This window comes from Pan paniscus, chromosome 5 (assembly GCF_029289425.2).
Source record: "Pan paniscus chromosome 5, NHGRI_mPanPan1-v2.0_pri, whole genome shotgun sequence".
Classification (NCBI taxonomy): Eukaryota; Metazoa; Chordata; class Mammalia; order Primates; family Hominidae; genus Pan; species Pan paniscus.
In genome coordinates, this window is record NC_073254.2 from 45,234,475 (window position 1) to 45,254,152 (window position 19,678).

At 53.8% G+C, this 19,678-nt stretch overlaps 2 protein-coding genes across 6 annotated transcripts; both read right to left on the reverse strand.

Annotated features, from left to right (window-relative positions):
* Positions 1–2,104: 2,104 nt before the first annotated feature.
* On the reverse strand, positions 2,105–13,589 carry PPP1R18 (protein phosphatase 1 regulatory subunit 18). Of its 2 annotated transcripts, none has more exons than XM_063604778.1 (4): positions 13,348–13,589; positions 10,131–11,769; positions 4,903–5,113; positions 2,105–3,004 (listed from the first exon to the last, which is right to left on the reverse strand). In XM_063604778.1, exons 2-4 carry the CDS (start codon positions 11,739–11,741, stop codon positions 2,985–2,987), a joined length of 1,842 nt encoding a protein of 613 aa, XP_063460848.1. In that variant the 5' UTR covers positions 11,742–11,769; positions 13,348–13,589; the 3' UTR covers positions 2,105–2,984. The 2 variants fall into 2 exon arrangements, with proteins under 2 accessions (XP_063460848.1, XP_003807397.1); XM_003807349.5 differs by lacking the exon at positions 13,348–13,589 and adding an exon at positions 12,838–13,241.
* Positions 13,590–13,772: 183 nt separating this feature from the next.
* Positions 13,773–18,686, reverse strand: NRM (nurim). 4 transcript variants are annotated; one of them, XM_008959467.4, is made up of 4 exons: positions 16,566–18,655; positions 15,771–15,967; positions 15,000–15,176; positions 13,773–14,666 (listed from the first exon to the last, which is right to left on the reverse strand). In XM_008959467.4, the coding sequence occupies exons 1-4, from the start codon at positions 16,696–16,698 to the stop codon at positions 14,385–14,387; spliced, it is 789 nt and encodes a 262-aa protein (XP_008957715.1). In that variant the 5' UTR covers positions 16,699–18,655; the 3' UTR covers positions 13,773–14,384. The 4 variants fall into 4 exon arrangements, with proteins under 4 accessions (XP_008957715.1, XP_008957716.1, XP_008957717.1 ...); XM_008959468.4 differs by lacking the exon at positions 15,000–15,176 and having other exon boundaries at positions 16,566–18,673; XM_055113351.2 differs by lacking the exon at positions 13,773–14,666 and having other exon boundaries at positions 15,041–15,176; positions 15,749–15,967; positions 16,566–18,686.
* Between the last annotated feature and the right edge of the window lie 992 nt (positions 18,687–19,678).

The window sequence follows — 19,678 nt, forward strand, 5'->3', positions numbered from 1 at the left end:
GCCCAGCTAGTTTTTGTATTTTTAATACAGATGGGGTTTTACCATGTTGGTCAGGCTGGTCTCAAACTCCTGACCTCATGATCCGCCCGTCTCAGCCTCCCAAAGTGCTGGGATTACAGGCGTGAGCCACCACACTGGGCCTGAGACAGGAGAATCTCTTGAGCCCAGGAGCCAGAGGTTGCACTGAGCCGAGATCAGGCACTCCAACCTAGGCGACAGACCAAGACTATGCCTCAAAAAAACAAACAAACAAACAAAAAAAAGCTGAATTTGTTACTCGATGCTCTGCTGTCTGATTTGTTTGATCCTGCATCATACTTTTATGATTAATTGCAGTTACCAGGCACTACGGTTAGGAAATGAAACATTGTTCTTATTAATAGCCACAAGTGGATCTATATCACTGACTTTTTTTTTTTTTTTTTTTTTTTTGGAGAGGGAGTCTCGGAGTCTCACTCTGTTGCCCAGGCTGGAGTGCAGTGGCGTGATCTTGGCTCACTGCAGCCTCCACCTCCTGGGTTCAAGCAATTCTCCTGCCTCAGCCTCCCTAGTAGGCGGGACTACAGGTGCGTGCCACCACGTCCAGCTAATTTTTTGTATTTTAGTAGAGACGGGGTTTCATCATGTTGCCCAGGCTGGTCTCAAACTCCTCAGCTGAGGCAATCCACCCGCCTTGGCCTCCCAAAGTGTTAGGATTACAGGCATGAGCCACCACACCTGGCCTGACCTCTTGAATGCATTGTTTTCTGTTTCTGAGATGGACTGTGAGCACCCCTGGCACCTCGGAGCTTCCTAACTCTGTTTTCCTGGGTCACCACTGGAAACTTTTTAAGACCTTTACCTAACAGGCTACTAATATAATCATTCTGTTTCCTTCCCTACCCAGACCTTCTCTGAACTGGCTGAGTCTTTTGACACCTGGCTTGTTCTCTTGCTAGTAAATTGAAAACCTTTGGCGTATGCTTAAGTTCAATTTGTCTCATATATTTTGTTTTATAGTAAAGGTGTGGGGCCTCCTCTGACCAGTCTGAGAGGAGCAACTTGTAGTGGTAGAAGGACTATAACTATTCAACCATATCTTTGTTAGCCTGGAGAGCTAACAACAAACAAAGAAAAATACCTGATGAGTAAAATATTGATGTTCCACATTTGTATAAGATATTCTTTGAAATGGGAAAATTCCGAATATCAACTACATGGGCACCAAAGTCATGCACTATCAAGATGGTTTTTAAACCTTTTCTTTTTTTTTTTTGAGATGGAGTCTCACTCTGCTGCCCAGGCTGGAGTGTAATGGCGCAATCTCAGCTCACTGCAAGCTCCACCTCCCGGGTTCATGCCATTCTCCTGCCTCAGCCTCCCGAGTAGCTGGGACTACAGGTGCCCACCACCACACCCCGCTAATTTTTTGTATTTTTAGTAGAGACGGGGTTTCACCGTGTTAGCCAGAATGGTCTCGATCTCCTGACCTTATGATCCGCCTGCCTCGGCCTCCCAAAGTGCTGGGATCACAGGCGTGAGCCACCGTGCCCGGCCTTTAGGCCTTTAACGATATAAAATCCATTGTCTATCAGAGGGGAACCTTTTCCAGGAAACTGACTCTTGTACATACTTACTTCATTTTGCAGCAATTTCAGATTTAGTATTCATAGCCCCAGCTCTTTAAGTAAGTATCCATGGATTAGCCACATGGGTTGTGTCATACACTACCTAGCTGCCTTCATGGCAGCAGGCTTCTGAATACTAGAACCCTTCAACTCAAAGTGTCCTCTGTAATATTTTAACCCTTTTCTTCTATTCATTCATTTGTTGTCATTCATTCTAGAAATAATTCCGTGTCTACTAGTTGACAGGTACAGGATATTGCAGTGAATCCAGCTGATGTAGTCAGCCCTCATGGCACTTCCAGTCTAGTGGACACTTCAACTGCCCTTTCTCATGTCACCTGCTTGTCCTGCGTGAAACCCACGTGCAGCTTCCCAGACCCCTTTTGACATGTCAGTGCCGAGTTCCTGGTTCATCCCCCATCATTTTCCTCTCCCCCAGCCACCAGAGCCTCCCCTCACATACCCTTTTTTTTCCCAAAGAAGGAGAAGCAGACGAGTTGAAGAGAACTCCATTTTATTATGGAAAGTTAAAAAACAAACAAAACAAAACAGGCAATTGATAAAGGCGGCACAATGGGGAAGGACAGGTGAGGTGTCTCCTTAGCCACCCGACACCATCTCAATTCAGTTCAATTGTGAACCACTAGGAGAAACAGAATTAAATAACTATCAAGGGGTACAGAGTTAAGATTTCCAGCCTTCCCTCTTGGGGAAAACTAAGGCAAAGTAATACTGAGAAAAAGTGGAGGAAGCCACACCTTCAGGTCACTCCAATGAGGAGACTGGAGGGGACAGAGGAGAGAATTCCACGCAGACACAGCAAGTAAGCGTGGCTTGTAAACCTGGGACTTTGGCAGGTGGGGCTGGGAGCTGATGGAATTTGTAAACCAGGCTGTGGTCAAGGGAGGAGGCAGGAGCTGTAAACAAAGGGGCAGTGACCTAGGAAATGAAGGAGATGTGCCTATAAATGGAGTGGGGTCTGGGCCTCCCAGAGAGACGAGTGCTTAAATCCCGAGAGTCCCCACGGGATGGTGGGGAGGAAGGCTGTGGGGAGAGTGTACCCTGCCATGGGGGGCAGGTGCTCCATCTCCACCCTCCAGGGAGTTCTGTGCCCCTTCTCAGGACTTGGCGCTCACTCTTGGATGACCTAGGATGCACCAGCACGTTTAACCCCACCCACACCAGGGACTTTGGATTAGGGTAGAAATTGGGCAATTGGCTCTGCCCCCAGAAACAGGGTGGGGAAAGCAAGTTACAAGATGTTGGTTGCCCTTCCCTGCCAGGCTCATTATCAGGGTCTGTCTGCCCTGAATCTTCCGGGCTCCAGGATCTTCAGTTATAAGAAGGAGGGAGGTATATCCCTATGTTGGAAGATGGTCACCGCCGGCAGGACTCATCTGTGGGAGAAGGGGCAATAATGTTAGAGAATGAGTGAGAGCCTCTGCCTTCTGCCCACCCTTCCCCCCCACACAAATTGAAGGGCAGTTGGCATGCAGGAAGTCCTATAATATCTTCCATATCTAAAGCATGTTACCACCAGTAACCACATCCATCACTCATTTAGCTCGGACTCTGTGCCAGGCATCCTTATAACTGTTTAATCTCACCAAAACTCCAGGAGAGATAAGTAATTTGATATCCAGCTGTGGCTCTTGGTGCTTCACAAAAAATTACTTAATCTTGGCCTGGAGCACCTGTAATCCAAGCAATTTGGGAGGCTGAGGCAGGAGGATCACTTGAGGTCAGGAGTTCAAGACCAGCCTGGCCAACATGGGGAAACCCTGTCTCTACTAAAAATATAAAAACTAGCCAGGTGTGATGGTACACATCTGTAATCCCAGCTACTAGAGAGGCTGAGGCACAAGAATCGCTTGAACTTGGGAGGCAGAGGTTGCAGTGAGCCAAGGTTGTGCCACTGCATTCCAGTCCAGGCGACAGAGGGAGACGCTGTCTCAAAATAAATAAATAAATAAATAAATAAATAAAATTACTTAATATTTTCTACAAGTCTAGGAGGTAGTTTTTGGTTTCTGTTTTTTTGAGACAGAATTTCACTCTGTCACCCAGGCTGGAGTGTAGTGGCATCATCTCGGCTCACTGCAACCTCTGCTTCCCGGGTTCAAGTGATTCTCCTGCCTCAGACTCCCGAGTAGCAGGGATTACAGGTGTCCACCTCCATGCCTAGCTAATTTTTGTATTTTTAGTAGAGATGGGTTTTCACTATGTTGGCCAGGCTGGTCTTGAACTTCTGACCTTGAGTGATCCACCTGCCTCGGCCTCCCAAAGTGCTGAGATTACAGGCGTGAGCCACCGTGCCTGGCCTGTTTGTTTCTTTTGAGACAGGTCTTCCTTTGTTGCCCAGGCTGGAGTGCAGTGGGTGGTGCAATATTGGTTCACTGCAGCCTCCAACTCCTGAGGTCAAACGATGCTCCCACCTCAGCCTTCCAAGTACCTGGAACCACAGCTGCGCACTGCCACACCTGGCTAATTTTTTTTTTTTTTTTTTTGAGACGGAGTCTCACTCTGTTGTCAAGGCTGGAGTGCAGTGGCGCGACCTCGGCTCACTGCAAGCTCCGCCTCCCAGGTTCACGCCATTCTCCTGCCTCAGCCTCCCAAGTAGTTGGGACTACAGGTGCCCGCCACCACGCCCAGCTAATTTTTTTTTGTATTTTTAGTAGAGATGGGGTTTCACCGTGTTAGCCAGGATGGTCTCGATCTCCTGACTTCGTGATCCGCCCGCCTCGGCCTCCCAAAGCGCTGGGATCACAGGCGTGAGCCACCGTGCCCGGCCCACACCTGGATAATTTTTCAATTTTTTTGTAGAGACAGGATTTTGCCATGTTGCCCAGGGTGGTCTTGAATTCCTGGGCTCAAGCGATCCACCCGTCTTGGCTTCCCGAAGTGCTGGGATTACAGGCATGAGCCACAGGAGGTAGTTATTATTAACTTCATTTCATAAATAATAAACTAAAGCAAGAGATCAGATGGTTTCCCTGAGATCACACAATTAAAGAGACAAGCTGGAATTCCAACTCAGGCCTGTCGACCCACCCTGTGATTTTGACCAGATTACAGCACTCAGGAAGAGTTCTCGTTTTGAAACCTGAAGACTCAATGTGTACTTCACTGCCGGGGACCTCAGTTTGCCCATCTGTTAAAGGAGCATGTTGAACCAGAGGACCCGCCAAGCCCCTTCCAAGTGCCTACATGTAATCCTCCCTCCTCTTCTCTCCCGGACCACAGCGCCCGCTCTGACAGCAGGGGGCGCCCTCGGGCCGGCGGAGCCTCCGCTTACCCACAATCAGGGCCTTGGTGCGCAGCCCGCCCTGGAGCTCTGGCTGCAGCAGCAGCAGCTCCTCCTCATCCTCTTCGTCGTCGGGTTGGGCTGCTGGGGGGTTGGGGGCACTGGGGACCTCAGGCTCCGGGCCCAGCTCCTCCAGTACCGAACTCTCGGAGGGGTATTGGTACGTGGTCTCCAGGGCTGTCTCGCTGAAGGAGATCTTAAGCTGAAGGAGGGAGAAAAAGGGGGCAGGAGGCAAGGTCAGCAGGGGAGAAGCCCGCGGGGGTTGAGGGAGAGAAAGCGGGGGCGGGGGGGGCGGAGTCTGCAAGGGAGCAGGTGGGACTGGCGGATGGGGGTGGGGGCTGGACTCAGGTGCCCCACTCACTCTCCCCATCCACTCTGGGATCCAGTTTTCCTTTCCATACTGGCTCTCCAATTCTAGAGTTTCCCTCTTCGATCATATCATTTCAAAACATCAGACTTTGCCCTGTACGTTGGCAGGGGCTTGGGAGGCAGAAGTGAATAATATAAGACCAAGGTCCCTGCTATTTCGAGTGTGGGAGGCAGAGGGGTAAAAAGAAATTAAAATACATGGCGATAAGTCTTGTGATCAGAACCGAGTCTTTGGGCACCTTGGGGGCAATCGAGTGAACTTCCCAGAGGAGCCCAGCAGACTGGCCAGTGGGGAAAGAACTGGCTGGGGAGCGAGTCTCAGACAAAAGCAAGGTTTTCATACCCACAGCCCCTTGCTGTCCTATGCAAAACCCAGGACCCTGGGCACCTGTTCCCTCCTACTCTCCTCATTCCTCTCCTATCCATAGCAAAAGGAGTCTAGGGCCTGGGAAGAGATGGGAGATGAACAGAAAGGCCGAGAGGAACCAAGAGACTCCAGCAACACACAGGGGAAAGATGAGCCGCTGACACCCTGAAGGCTGGGGGAGATGACAAGGGCAGAAAGGAAAGTCCACACAAACCTGGGGTGGGGGTCCACAGTGTGCCCAAAGGGACAGGCACAGAGACAAAATACCAGACAGGGCACAGAAAACCCTTGGTAATCACACTGTCCCAAGAGCAGGCGAGTCCCAGCTGTTCTCACTGCCTTTCTACCCTTTCCCTTTGCCCTATTAAGAAGCTCAGGGGGAAGGGGCAGGGTGGGATTAAGTCTAGGAGCCAAAGGGATTAGGGAGACAGCAGGAGGATTCCATATGAACTACTTGGAAAGGTCCAAATGATCTACTCAGGCCTTCCCTGGCATCTGTTTGGGAAGACTTGGGGTCAGCCGTACATCCCTGAGTCCCCTAATGAACTGAGGTATGAAAAGAGAGAAGCCAGAAGGGTGGCTGGGCAGGTGGTTGTTAAGAGCTGCATCAATATGACACCAGTCAAGCATGGTGGCTCACACCTGTAGTCCCAGCACTTTGGGAGGTTGAGGCAGGAGGATTTCTTGAGCCCAGGAGTTCGAGACCAGCCTGGGCAATAGAGTGACACTGTCTCTAAAAAAGAAAAAAAAAGAAAACCAGATATGACACCTGGGTCCCCATGGGAAGGTAGAACTCAGGAACTGTATATGTTACTCCTTGTTGGCTCTGAACCCTGCAGTGTCTCCCCATCTCACTTGGAGCAAAAAGTCTACTCCAGGCTGGGCGCGGTGGTTCATGCCTATAATCCCAGAACTTTGGGAGGCCGAGGCGGGCGGATCACAAGGTCAAGAGATTGAGACCATCCTGGCCAACATGGTGAAACCTGTCTCTACTAAAAATACAAAAAAATTAGCTGGGCATGGTGGCGTGCGCCTGTAGTCCCAGCTACTCGAGAGGACGAGGCAGGAGAATTGCTTGAACCCGGGAGGCGGAGGTTGCAGTGAGCCGAGGTCGCGCCACTGCTCTACGGCTTGGGCAACAGAGCAAGACTCTGTCTCAAAAAAAAAAAAAAGTCTACTTGATTGCCCCCAAGGTGCCCAGAGCCTGACCAAAGCCTACAGGGTGCTCCCAGTATGCCACCCTCCCCTTGCCTCTCTGGCCTCTTCCTCCACTCCAGCCACACTGGCCTTGGTTCCCTCCACGCACTCCTACCTCAGGACCAGAACAGTACTAGCTATTCCTTCTGCCTGAAACACTCCCCCAAAATATCCCCATGGCTCTGACCCTCCTGATCACCCTATTTTGAAGTCTCCATATTCACTCCCCCTACCTCCTGACCCTCTAAGTTCCACTGTTCTATTTTTTTTTCCCATAATCACTTAACACCTTCTAACTTACTAGATAATTTACTAATATATTATACTCATGTCTGCTGTTGAAAGGAGCTTGGGGTCGGGTAAGGTGGCTCACCCCTGTAATCCCAGCACTTTGGGAGGCCAAGACAGGTGGATCACTTGAGGTCAGGAGTTCGAGACCAGCCTGGCCAACATGGTGAAACCCCGTCTCTACTAAAAATACTAAAATTAGCCGGGTATGGTGGCGTGCGCCTGTAATTCCAGCTACTCAGGAGGCTGAGGCTGGAGAATCACTTGAACCCGGGAGGTGGAGGTTGCAGTGAGCCGAAATCTCACCATTGAACTCCAGGCTGGGAGACAGCGAGACTGTCTCAGAAAAAAAAAAAAAAAGAAACGAAAAAAGAAAGGAGCTTAGAAGTTGGTACAATGCAAGAGGCTAGGGTTTGTTCAGACCTCACATGAGGTGCCATCAGAGGACCAATGCTGGGGAAACGATCTGCGGGTGGTCCAGCCTGTACACATTTGACCCCCAGTTCATGTCTGTGGAACTGCTGGTAGAATCTAGTGACAGCAGCCAGACTGCTTATATCCCAAGTTCTCAGAAGGGACCGCTTAGGTTTCTGTAACTGACAGATTTACCCACATTTCTGGGAACCCATTTTTGTTTTCTTCTCATATCCTCTTTTGGAATAATAACCTCTGTACTTTATTTTCTACTCTGAAAATGACTTATTTTATTTGCTCTCGGTCTATGTTTATATCTCCCCCCCTACCCTGCCTGTCTCCTCACCCCCCACCAACTTCTGACTGGGCTTCTCAGGAATGCACAGCCTGCATGGGAGTGGGGGGGTAGAGAGGGGGTGACTCACTCGCTCCTCTCCCATCAGCTATATAAGGTCACAATGGGGCTGGTCTCTCAGCCCAACCAAGAGGCCTCTGGGGTAGGGCACCAGCCACAGCCATCCCCTGGGCTCCAGTGGCAGGGCTGGGATTTCTCTCCTGATGGCAGGGATAAATTTGATGGAATTAGCCTGCAAACGAGTTATTTAGGGAAGGTGAAGCGGGGGTTGGTGGCAGGGTCCTCCTATCTCCTATTCCTGAGCCAGTGTGTTGCAGCAGAGCTGGGACAAGGCACCCAGTCCCTGAAGAACAGGGTGCTGACAGGGGGTAGAGGGTGGAGGGTGAGGCGTCTGGGTCAGAGGAACTCTGTGCTGCCTCTTCCCCACCCCCACCCAAGCAGCGGCTGCTTCCTTATTCTCTCACCACATCCTGAGCACAGATCTGGCAGGCCCAGGGCCCAGGGCCCAGGGCCCAGGGTTCCCCACTCAGCCCCACCAGCCTTCCGGCCTCCACCCCAGGCTTCCTGTTTGGGCGATCTGCTTCCGGCTCCCCTGCTCTCTGGCCTAGGTATGGTCACCAGCACAGGTCCTGCCCTGCACTTGCTTCCTGGCTCCCCTGGGATGCTCCCTGGGCTTTGGGCCCCAAAGCTTCATGCTTCCCTCTGCTCATTCTACCCCAGAGGCACAAGCCTCTCTCAGTAGGAAGTGACTTTTCTGAACACCTCACCCGGGTAGCATTTCCGGACTTCTGTTTTTTTCATCTGCCCAGCCCTGAGGGGAACAGGCTGGTAGCAGTCAGAGGGCTGAGGGTAGATTCCCAAGAACCATGGCTTAGAGGTGGGAGCTTACGCTTCATGTGAAGATGAATTGGGGGATCAAATGAACCCCCCTCCACCCAAGGCTTAACCCGTATCTTTAGTCCCTGTGGTTCCCCACTGACACTGAGGACACAAAAAAATCAAATCTGAGGATGTTAACACATGGGATGAGAATGAGACTGGGCTTCCCAGGCTCTGGGGAGATGTGTGTGACTGGAGGGACTTCCTAAGTCTGAGATGTCTGAGTGTGGGACCTCTGTCTCCCTAGAGATTTTCAAGCTGGAAACAGATGGATGTGCACAGGGAAGAAGTGAGGCCAGGGCCAGGGGGAGTCATCCTGGCTGCCCCCACTTTCCTGCAGGTCTTTGTTGCAAGTCTAACCTCTGACCCTCTGCTGGCCTCAGCCCCAACCCCTGTCCAGAACTCCCACTGTGCTCCCTGGCCAGTGCCTGTTCTCAAAACTGTCTCCGAATTCACTTCTCTCTTTTGCTACCCTAAGGGGAGGGAAAGTCCAGGATGGCAGGAAAAGAGGGGAAAACTGATCCCTGAGCCAGTTCTTGGGAGGGAGGGGAAACCCAGGGAGGAAGGATGGGGGAGTGAGGGGCGGGGGTATTTTGGAAGAGGAGAAGGCTTTTCTTGTCCCAAGAGAGAAGGGAGCACTGTCTGAAGCAGTGGCCCAGCTGGGGGTGTGCAACCCCGAGGTCACCCACTTCAAATGGCCTCTCTGTGTCTCTCCCATGGGGCAGACTCGGGGTTCAAAAGCCTTCTCTCTGCTCTTTGGCCGGCCCGGTTCCATCTCCCCTCTCCCCTCCATCCTAGGATGTCCCTATTCAGCTCTGCCCTCCTTCCCACGGGGCAGTTGGACCTTTCTCCATTCACTTCTCCCTGCAGTTTCTCCCTAGAACACAAACCCACCCCACCCCCTCCACCACCCCAGGCTCCCTATCCCTTCTCCCCAGAAAAACTGCAAGTGCTCTCACCCTGGTGACCCTGCCCTCACTGATTCAAGCTCGTCACTTTAGGCTCTCCCACTGGATGGGCTGGGGCAGGTCACACTCAGGAAAGGAAGGAAAGAAAAGGGGGTTGGAAACTCAGAGCCCAAGGGAAGGGAGAATGAGCAGCCTGGCACACCCTGAAAGAGACACACCCAGAGACAGCCTTTGCTGGGGCAGGATCTTTTAGGCTCAAAATGGAAAAGGAGGGCTCTGAGAAGGAAGGGTGTATGTGCAGAGCGAGGAAGGGTGGTGGCAGGAATTAATAAGAAAGAATAGAGGAAGACAAGAAAACAGGGGTATAAAAAAGAAAGAGACCAGAGTCCAGAGAAAATTGACAAGTGGACTTCTAAGAAGTCTGGCTTGGCTGCTTCCCTACCTGTTTGTGGTGTCTTTCGGGGGACCCCTTGGCAAGGCAGCTGCGGCTGAGACGGAGGTAGCCCCCCAGAACCAAGATCTCCTCGGCAGTTGGGTACCGCTTCTTCCCAGCCCCCGGGACTGCAGCATCAACTGTGGCTGGAGAGGTTGGGGTGGCTGGGGTCGCAGGGGGCACAGACCGCCGGGGGTTGACGGTGAAGGTGTGTCCACTGCGGCGGGGGGCCCCCACCCCTGGCCCTGCCTTCACCCCATAGAACAGGCGGCTCATGAGGGGATCCCCAGGAGGTTGGGGGGCAGTTGGGGCTGGGGGTGGGGGAGACAGAGGGGCTGGTGGTGGGGGCTGGAGTTCCACTGCTTCCTCTTCCTGCTGTCTCAGGCCTCCAGTCCCAGCGTCCTCTGGTGGGAGGGGGGAGGGCACAGAGCAGCAGTTCTGCAGGGCTCTCAGAGGCCTGCCCTGAGCCCCCGCCTCCTCCTTCTCAGCCTCCCCTTCTCCAGCCTCCACACCGGGAGATTCCAGAAGCTTCTCTGCTGACTCTGGAGGTTCTGGTTTCTGAGTTTGAGCCTCTATGTCCCTGGGTGTCCATTCTCGAGCCTTCCCGGAGTTCAGGGTCCATTTCCACCCTTCTGTTGGCTTCATGCCCCTCTCGCCATCTTCCACAGGCCTCTGCTCTGCTGCCTCCACTCCTGCGGAACTGTTGCCTTGGGCCTCCCTTGTCAGGGTCTCGGACAGCTCTGCAGTCTCTTTTGGAGCCACCCCTGGAACTGGCCACTCTTCTTTTCTCCCACATTCTTCCGAGTAGCCTTGTCTTTCTTCTCCTGACCTCAGCCTCCACTCTGTTGCCTCCAGTTGTACCAAACTCTGTTCCTGAGACTCTCTGGAGTCAGGTCTCCATTTATGGGCCTCTGTCAGGCCCAACTTCTGGTAGGCAGATTCCCCTGGGCTCAGTCTACTTTCCACCTCTTTTCTCCTGGGGCTTTGCTCTCGAGACTCTGCTAGTCTCAGACTCCGCTCTGGAGTTTCTCCAGGACTCAGCCTCCATTTCCATGCCTCTGACAGTCGGGAGCTCCTGTCTCCCACCTCTCCTGGGCTTTGCCTCCAGTCCCGAGCCTCCAGAGGCCTCAGGCTCAACTCTTGGGCTCCCCCTATCCCCAGCCTCCTCTCTCTGGTCTCCCTCGGACTTAGTCTCTCTTCTCTTGACTCTCTTCCCTTGGGGCTCTGATCCCGCATCTCCCCAGGGCTGGGTCTCCGCTCCCGGGCCTCCAGAGGCCCAGGCTTTCTCTCTGCTAGCAGCTCTTCACTCCGTTGTTGTTGCTGCTGCTGCTGCTGCCGCTCCTGCCGGATGAATCGGTTCTGGTGCACTGGCCCGATGGCCTCCAGAAGGACCGCAGACTCATCCGGGTCTGGAGGTCCAGCCTCTACAGTCCCTAGCACAGGGCTAGGCTCCCCAGGGGACAGCCCAAGCTTGGCCCGGCGGCGCTCCAGGAGCCCTCGTTTCCAGGCTGGCATCTGGGACAGGCGCTCCCGTTCTGCTTTCTCCCGGCCTCGAACGGACGCCTCCTCCTGCCGGCGCCGGGCTAGCAGCTGTAGCTTCCAGTCTGGGATGGTGGCCATGGTCGTCTTGAGGTGAGGGTAGGGAGCACTGGGGACAGAGAACAGGAAGGAGAGGCTCCAGAGAGTGAGACAGCCCAGGGGGTGAGACTGAGGGTGGGAGGAGAGGAAGTGGAGGGGGAGAGGTGGGACACAAAGCAGGGCAGAGGGGCTAAGGATGAGGACAGAGGGAAAGACGGAAGGCAGAGAACTGGGGAAATGGAAAAAGTGAAGAGAAGTTGTGAGCCCAAGTTGGGGGTGGTGGGGGTGATGTGAGAGGAAGAGTCCGGATTGGAGGCAATGAGGGCAGGAGCCAGATGTGGCAGCACAGGGTTAATGCGTATTAAAGACCGTCTCTAGGATGTGAGAAAGAGACAGAAGGGCGAAAAGGAAAGTTGGCGTGAGGGAGAAGAGAGAAATGTGGCAGGGGTGAGGGGAACCTGGGTGCAGGCCAGGCTGCCTCAGCGATACCCCAGGGAGGCTAGTGTGAGAAGGAAGGACCAGGAATCCCTGAAAGGACCAGGAGGCAACGGGACCTGAGGGGGTGTTGGGGAGGCAAGGAGGGGCGGAGAGCGAACAGGTCTAGAGGAGAAGGGAAACCAGGGAAGAGGGAAAAGGAGCGCGGCGGCAGCAGCCGGGCGCTTCTCAGCGCGGGCCCCAAAGGTCCCGGCTCCGCTTCCAGCACCGCTCGGGCCACGCCTCTCCCCAGCCCCCACCCCTCTGCCCCGCACTCCGCCCCCGAGGCGGGTCGGGGGAAATACCCACCCCCGAGACTTTCGGAACCCGGGCGTCAGGGCTGCCAGCGCGTTCCCAGAACCCTGGCGTCCACCCCCACCCTGTCCTGTCACCACCGCCTGCCTCCCCCACCGACTGCGCCACGCGACCCCAGAGTGCCAAGAGCCGGCTCCATGTCTCTTCTCCCCGGCGCCTGCAAGTCCTGCGCCCCGTCCCCGCTCTCATGAAGCCGTGACAGAGCCGGCCGTCTCCACCCCGCTGTAGCCGCACAGACTGACAATCTCGGCACAAAGAGGAGACAGCCAAGGTCCGGGCCAGGGACGGGAGCAAGGACAGGGGCGAGGAGACAACCACTCCCCAAGTCTGAGCCCCTCAGTCAACTCACACGCCGCGGGACCCCCGGGGGAGGGGGTGCGGAGGAGCCGGGCGTCCAGAGAGAGGAAGAGGAGGAGAGAGGGACCGAGGGAGATCCGGAGACTGGAGGGAGGGGAGGAGGGAGGGAGAGGAGGAGGGAAAGAGGCAGCAAAGGAGGAGGGATGGAGACAGAGACCAGGGGGCCGGGCGGGGGCGGCGACCGCTTTGTCTAAGGACAATGAGGAGAGGGAAGGGGGCGCAGGGCGGAGCCGAGGAGAGGGCGGGGCCTAGATCCCTCCCACCCCGCGTGGGACTCGCTGCGGGACTGCCCTCTTCTCGCCCCAACCACTGGTCCTCCGCTCTGTCCCCAGGGGCCCTCACCAGCTTCCCGCCCGGACACCCCAGGTGTCCAGATCCCTTCCCCCAGCTCGCCGACCCAGGGCGGTGGCCCGTGACTCAGGCCCCTCGTGGGACTTTGGGAGGAAGCGGCAGCTGCTCCGAGCGGGGCCCGCCCTTCCCATCTCCTGCCGCTCCTCCCTACGCTTTTGCCTTCTCATCTGGGTCTGTAGGTCCAGCCTCTGAAGTCCTTTGTTTTGCGGGGTCGAGGGCAACCGCCAGGCTGTGGGGGGCTTTGTGGATGGGCGGCAGGAGAGGCGCTCAGAAGCCAGAGGTTTTGGAAGCTCCCTCCCCTACCAGAGCTGCTGCCCCGACTCTTTCTAGCTTCAACCTGTCTCCCTTGGGTCTACAGGTCGGCTGCCGGGAAAAAGGGGATTTGAAGGAATGGGAATGGGGACCCGGCCGCTCTGGCAAAGTGGGGGCGGGTCTGCGGGGGTGGCCGAACCCCAGCGGTTGCCAGAGGGCGTGGTGGCTGCCCAGACTCCAGTTCGGTGCTCCCAGGCTCCCTCTGGCTTTCTTTCCCAAACTCAGCCCTGTAGCTTGGGAGACACTGACAGACTGCATGCCATATGTAGAAAAAGGCTGACTTTTATTTTCCTGCAGAGCATCTTCCTCGGGAGAGCAGGGAGCCCCAAGTCATCGAGTTAAGAGCAGGAGAATCCCCTTGACTAGGTTGGGGTCTGAGCCCAGAGGCAGGGCCTAAGGAGGTGCAGAGACTAGGGCCGGGAGTGGTGAGGCAAGGTTGGGGCCTGGAGGGACAGCTATGACCGTTGAACTTGCAGACCCTGGTCCACCTTCTTGGAGTGGAAGCCAGCGGTGCAGAAGGGGACCCCTGAGGCGCAGAGGCAAGTAACAGTGCCAGGGGAGTGGTCAGGGCAGATCCTTTCCTTCTCAGGAGGCTGTTGAGGGGGAGAGTGTCATGCTCTAAACAGTGAAGGGACAGATGACTTCCATACCCCACTCTTCCTTGCTGGTGAGAAGTGGACCCTGGAGTTCAGTGGCTGAAACTCAGAATTTAGGGTATGGAGCTGGACCCAGAGAATAAAGTCTCAAGTAGTAGAAGGGGCAGCTCCTTCAGTCCATGGATTTGGGCCTCTGGCATGAAGCAGCCAGGGCCTGGATGTTAAGGATTTAGAATTCAGGGGAAGAGGAAGAACAGGGCTTGTAACCAGAGTGAGCTCCTCACTCTGCCTCCCCATCCTGGGGCCGAGAGAGCAGGTGGAGTTTTCTTTGTAGCTGGGCCCGGAGGTAGCGGAGGTCTTGCTGATCAAGCCCGTGAGCCAGGCCCAGGTAGAGGGTAAGGAGGAAAGCAAGGAGGAGACGGTCCGTGCCCAGGGTAGGCACCACCCACAGCACTGTCAGCAGCTCCACACACACTGGGTGGCGCAGGTGGGAGAAGAGTCTGAGAGCCCGGGGAGACTTCAGGGCCAGAGGCTCGCCCAGCCCCAGCACATGGTAGTATACCTAAGAGAGGGAGAAGAGCTTAGAAATGGAGTCAAGCCCTTTTCTCATCTTGGGCACTTCTTTCCTCCTCTTCCAGGCACCACCCTTCTAGAACTCAGGCCCAGGAACCCCCCTTCTGAGACTTGGACCCCTGATCCTGACTTCTGATCCATGTACCTTCCCCAGGCCCAGGAGGCCCATGCTTGCTGCCCTTACGAGGGAAAGTCAAAGGGAAGGGCCACGAGGGAGAAGCAAGGAGACAGTAGAAGAGCATGGGAGGAGGGAAACCCTTGAAAGGGAACGAGGAGTTCTGAAACGGGTCAGAGGTCATAGGTAGGGATCTCGGAGCCTCACCTGTTTGAGGCCCATGAGCTCAGCATAGTCAAAGACGAGAAGGATGCTAAAGATGAGGAGCCAGGAGATGACATGGAGCACAAAGCAGAGGAGGGGCACCCAGGTGGCCCATGGCTCAGCCCGAGCCTCCCACAACACAGGGCCTTTGGGTATGGGCTCCCAGTACCGCATCACCAGCTGTGGAAGGATAAGGGGCTGGGTATCCCAGTGGCCTAGTCTGCCCGACCTTGGGAGACCCAGACCCAGATCTGCCCCCACCACAGGCTAGCCTGCAACTCTCCCCCACCTCTCTCCTAAGCATCACCACCAAATATTCACCATGTGGAGGGTGCGTGCTGGGTGAGGTCCCAAAGATGTAAGGATGGCCTGTCTCTACCCTGAGAACTTATAGAATAGATGGGGTGACCTTATAGCTACACAAAGTAGTAGCCTGTGCCAACCACCCAATGAAAAGACAGACAAGGCCTTCTCTTCAGACCTAGGGAAGTGGTTTTGAAGAAAGGGTAGGACTGAAGAGAAGGGATCTCAAGCAGGACATAAACAAAGTTGCAGAGGTGAGAACCATATCTTGTGCTTAGGGAAGGACAAGTACACCCTTCTTGATAAAAAGTAGGATGTGTGCTGTGGAGGAATGGAAGCTGAGATTAGTTCCTCAATTCTCCTCCTGAACCCATATTTTGCCCCTCCAATCCAGGGCACCCCTCCCACACTTGGTCTCCCTTGGGGACTCAACTGCCAGCATTTCATACCTGCAAGGCCAGGGCCTCATACCTGCAAGGCCAGGGCAGTGCAGGCCACATACAGTGACCTCTGAAGGACCCCAAAGTACCGGGATGTCCATGCCTTCACTCTTTCAGCTGCCATGAGGCTGTGCTGCCCAACAAATAGAAGCAGGAGCCCCAGATCCCATGCCAGGGGGGCAAGGATGCTGCGGTCCTGCAGGGCAGCCAGCCATCCCTGGCGGGCATCTACAGGAAGTTGAGGGAAAAAGAGACAAAAGATCGAAACAGTGGCAGAATGTTTCCCCCACCCTCATCTCCTCTTGGATCCCCAGGCCATGTCCCTTACTGCTTTCAAGAGCCTTAATGCTTCCTCTCTAGGCTGTGCCCATCTCACTTTTCCATCCCTAGTTTCTGCCCTCTTCCCTAGGCCTCCTGCAAACCTGGGGAAGAGGATTTATAGAACAACGCATGTTAGGCAGTTGCAAAAAGCATGGCTGGAGAGGCCACGCTGGATTGCCCCTCTTACTTCGGTTCTCCAAATGCTCCTTCTTTTTAACACTCTCCTTTCAACAGTCCTCTCTACAAAACACTTTACTTAGAATACTCCGGTTACCGCCCTTTTCGGCTCCCTCAGTCCTCACTCTCCCGCCTCTCCAAAACTCTAATCCTTGAGTTCCTAATTTAGAACTCAGGTCTCCCTCCCCTGTAGCTTCTCGGCCGCTTTCAAGGTTCGAGTTCCCTCTCTTGGACTTCCCCTGTCATTTGTTTCCAAGCCCCGCCCTCAATCCCTCTCCTACGGCTCCACCTTCCTCCTCCCAGTTCATCCTCGATCCCTCCCGCTCACCCGGACCACCAGACTCCGGGATCCCTCCAAGAAGTGGCCGAAGGGAGGTAAAGCGCACGAACTCCACTCCGGTGCCAAAGGCCAGGATGAAAGAGGCGAGGGCAGCAGGGACCAGGAGCAGTGCAGGGGCCATGGCGAGAAATGGAGGGGTGGGGAAAGGGGCGGGGTCGGGATTCCCGCTGCCACAGGCCCCGCCCGCGGCCCCGCCCGCGGCCGAATCCAGCCCAGGAGGGCGGGGCTCCTGCACGCCACCGCCAGGCTTCCGGCCCGCCTGGCGCAGCCTTCCCCACCCAGCTGTGGATCCGTCCTGGGATGCGTGTCCCGGCCTGCTGTCTCTCCGTCACAGAAGGGAATGTTAGAATCCCGAGAGAGAGCTGTTAAGGGCAGCGGCTCTGCAGCCGCTCACGTGGGTTGAATCTCAGCTCGTCTAGTTTTCCCATCTAAAATGAAAAGTTACTGTTTTACCACAAAATAAATTAATGTATGGAATACATTGTACAGAATACAATGTACAGAATAAATTCTGTAACTTACTATAAAGTTGAGTTGTTGACTGGCCAGTTGCTAAGAATGGCAAATAACTTCTCTGTAAATACTGAAAGGTTTGTTGTAATAGTGCCAGAGATTGTTGATTAGTAACCACGAGAGTAAAAATGTTAAAATATTTGTGATAGTAACCTTTGTCAGAATTAAAGATCATGCAGCTAAGGACCTTGTCACAGTAGACGTACACATAGTAGGGACCTTAGATATCATTAGACTAATTCCATCAACTTATAGATAGAAGAAACAGCTCCAGAGAGATAATTGCCTGAGTTAGGAAGCTGCTAATCCTGTAGGCTAAGGGACCAGAAAATTGCTGAGCAGCCTCTCGCAGGCTTTACATTCCTTCTCCGTCTCCTGGGCTCAGTACTCCCACCCTCCTCTGAATCAATGCTGTTGTATGCTGTACCAGACATCTTATGTTTTCCCTTGAATTCAGTCTCCACCCTGCTTTCTGCTTCAGTAAGTTGTCCCAAATGGACGGTATCAATGAAAGTCACAGTTTTTATTGAGAAAGTCCTCTCGCCGGGCGCGGTGGCTCACGCCTGTAATCCCAGCAGTTTGGGAGGCCGAGGCGGGTGGATCACGAGGTCAGGAGATCGAGACCACGGTGAAACCCCGTCTCTACTAAAAATACAAAAAAAAAATTAGCCGGGCGCGGTGGCGGGCGCTTGTAGTCACAGCTACTCAGGAGGCTGAGGCAGAAGAATGGCGTGAACCCGGGAGGCAGAGCTTGCAGTGAGCCGAGATCGCGCCACTGCACTCCAGCCTGGGCGACAGAGCAAGACTCCATGTCAAAAAGAAAAAAAAAAAAAGAAAAGAAAAAAAAAAAAAAAAAGAAAGTCCTCTCTACACGACTGCTCTGTCCTCATCTTTTTGAGCTTGGAGGTGATCACAACAGAGCTGTGGGTACTAAGGCACTGCACTATTCTTTCTGATTTCCCTACACCCTGCCTACTTCTTTGTAATTATCACTTTATTAAACTCTCCCCCAAATTATCCTAATTTCACTGTGCTATTCATTTCCTGCTAGGACCATGAATAGAGACACTTACCACACAAAGCAATGTGCTACAAGCTATGGGGTTCATTGGAAGTGTAAGAGGCCAGACTCGGTGGCTCACACCTGTTATCCCAGCAATTTGGGAGGCTGAGGTGGGTGGATCACTTTAGACCAGGAGCTGGAGACCAGAATGGCCAACGTGGTGAAACCCCATTTCTACTAAAAATTTTTAAAAATTAGCTGGGTGTGGTGGTATGCGCCTGTAATCCCAGCTACTTGGGAGGCTGAGGCAGGAGAATCCACTGGGTGATGGAGCAAGATTCTGTCTCAAACAAAAAAATAAATAAATAAAATACAAGGAAGTGTAAGAAAAGATCCCTAATCTCTAGATGTTTAACCTGAGGCATTTAAATAGTACCACTCATGAAGAGGGAGTGTAGCTGAGTGCTACATGGTGCTCTACAGACAGCAGGTATGGTAAGAAATCAAGGTCTCTGGCTGGGCGCAGTGGCTCACAGCTGTAATCCCAGCACTTGGGAGGCCGAGGCAGTTGGATCATCTGAGGTCAGGAGTTTGAGACCAGCCTGGCCAACATGGTGAAACCTTGTCTCTACTTACAAGACAAAAATTAGCCAGGTGTGGTGGCAGGAGCCTGTAATCCCAGCTTCTCGGGAGGCTGAGGCAGGAGAATCGCTTGAACCCGGGAGGTGGAGGTTGCGATAAGCTGAGATCTCGCCACTGGACTCCAGCCTGGGTGACAGAGTGAGACTCTGTCTCAAAAAAAAAAAAAGGAGCTGGGCGCGGTGGCTCATGCCTGTTATCCCAGCACTATGGGAGGCCTAGGCGGGTGGATCACGAGGTCAGGGGTTAGAGACCAGCCTGACCAACATGGCAAAACCCCATCTCTACTAAAAATACAAAAATTAGCCGGGTGTGGTGGCACACACCTGTAGTCCCAACTACTTGGGAGGCTGAGGCAGGAGAATTGCTTGAACCTGGGAGGCGGAGGTTGCAGTAAGCCGAGATCGCGCCACTGCACTCCAGCCTGGGCAACAGAACAAGACTCCATCTCAACAACAACAACAACAACAACAAAAAAAGGAGCCGGGCGCAGTGGCTCACGCCTGTAATCCCAGCACTTTGCGAGGCCAAGGTGAGTGGATCACCTGAGGTCGGGAGTTCGAGACCAGCCTGACCAACATGGAGAAACCTTGTCTCTACCAAAAATACAAAATTAGCTGGGCGTGGTGGTGCCTGCCTGTAATCCCAGCTACTCAGAAAGCTGAGGCAGGAGAATCACTTGAACCTGAGAGGCGGATGCTGCAGTGAGCCGAGATCACGCCATTGAACCCAGCCTGGGAAACAAGAGTGAAACTCTGTCTCAAAAAAAAAAAAAAAAAAAAGGAAAGAAAGAAATCAGGGCCTCCGGGACATGGACAATTTTAGAGTATGAAAGCTTTGAGTTGTGCAAGGGGACTAATATTTATCTGGGTCATACTGTCTGCCACCCCCACAATGGCTGTGCTTAATGTATATTATGAGATTAGATATGTTTAATAGCCAGCAA

Coding starts and splice junctions, on each gene's coding strand:
- PPP1R18 (XM_063604778.1), bottom strand. CDS start 11,741: ATGGCCACCATCCCAGACTGGAAGCTACAGCTGCTAGCCCGGCGCCGG. Junction 5,114..10,130: donor CCGAAAGACACCACAAACAG/GTAGGGAAGCAG, acceptor TCCCTCCTTCAG/CTTAAGATCTCCTTCAGCGA. Junction 3,005..4,902: donor CACCAAGGCCCTGATTGTGG/GTAAGCGGAGGC, acceptor CTTCTCCCACAG/ATGAGTCCTGCCGGCGGTGA.
- NRM (XM_008959467.4), bottom strand. CDS start 16,698: ATGGCCCCTGCACTGCTCCTGGTCCCTGCTGCCCTCGCCTCTTTCATC. Junction 15,177..15,770: donor GCACTGCCCTGGCCTTGCAG/GTATGAGGCCCT, acceptor ATCCTTCCACAG/CTGGTGATGCGGTACTGGGA. Junction 14,667..14,999: donor AGCTCATGGGCCTCAAACAG/GTGAGGCTCCGA, acceptor TCCCTCTCTTAG/GTATACTACCATGTGCTGGG.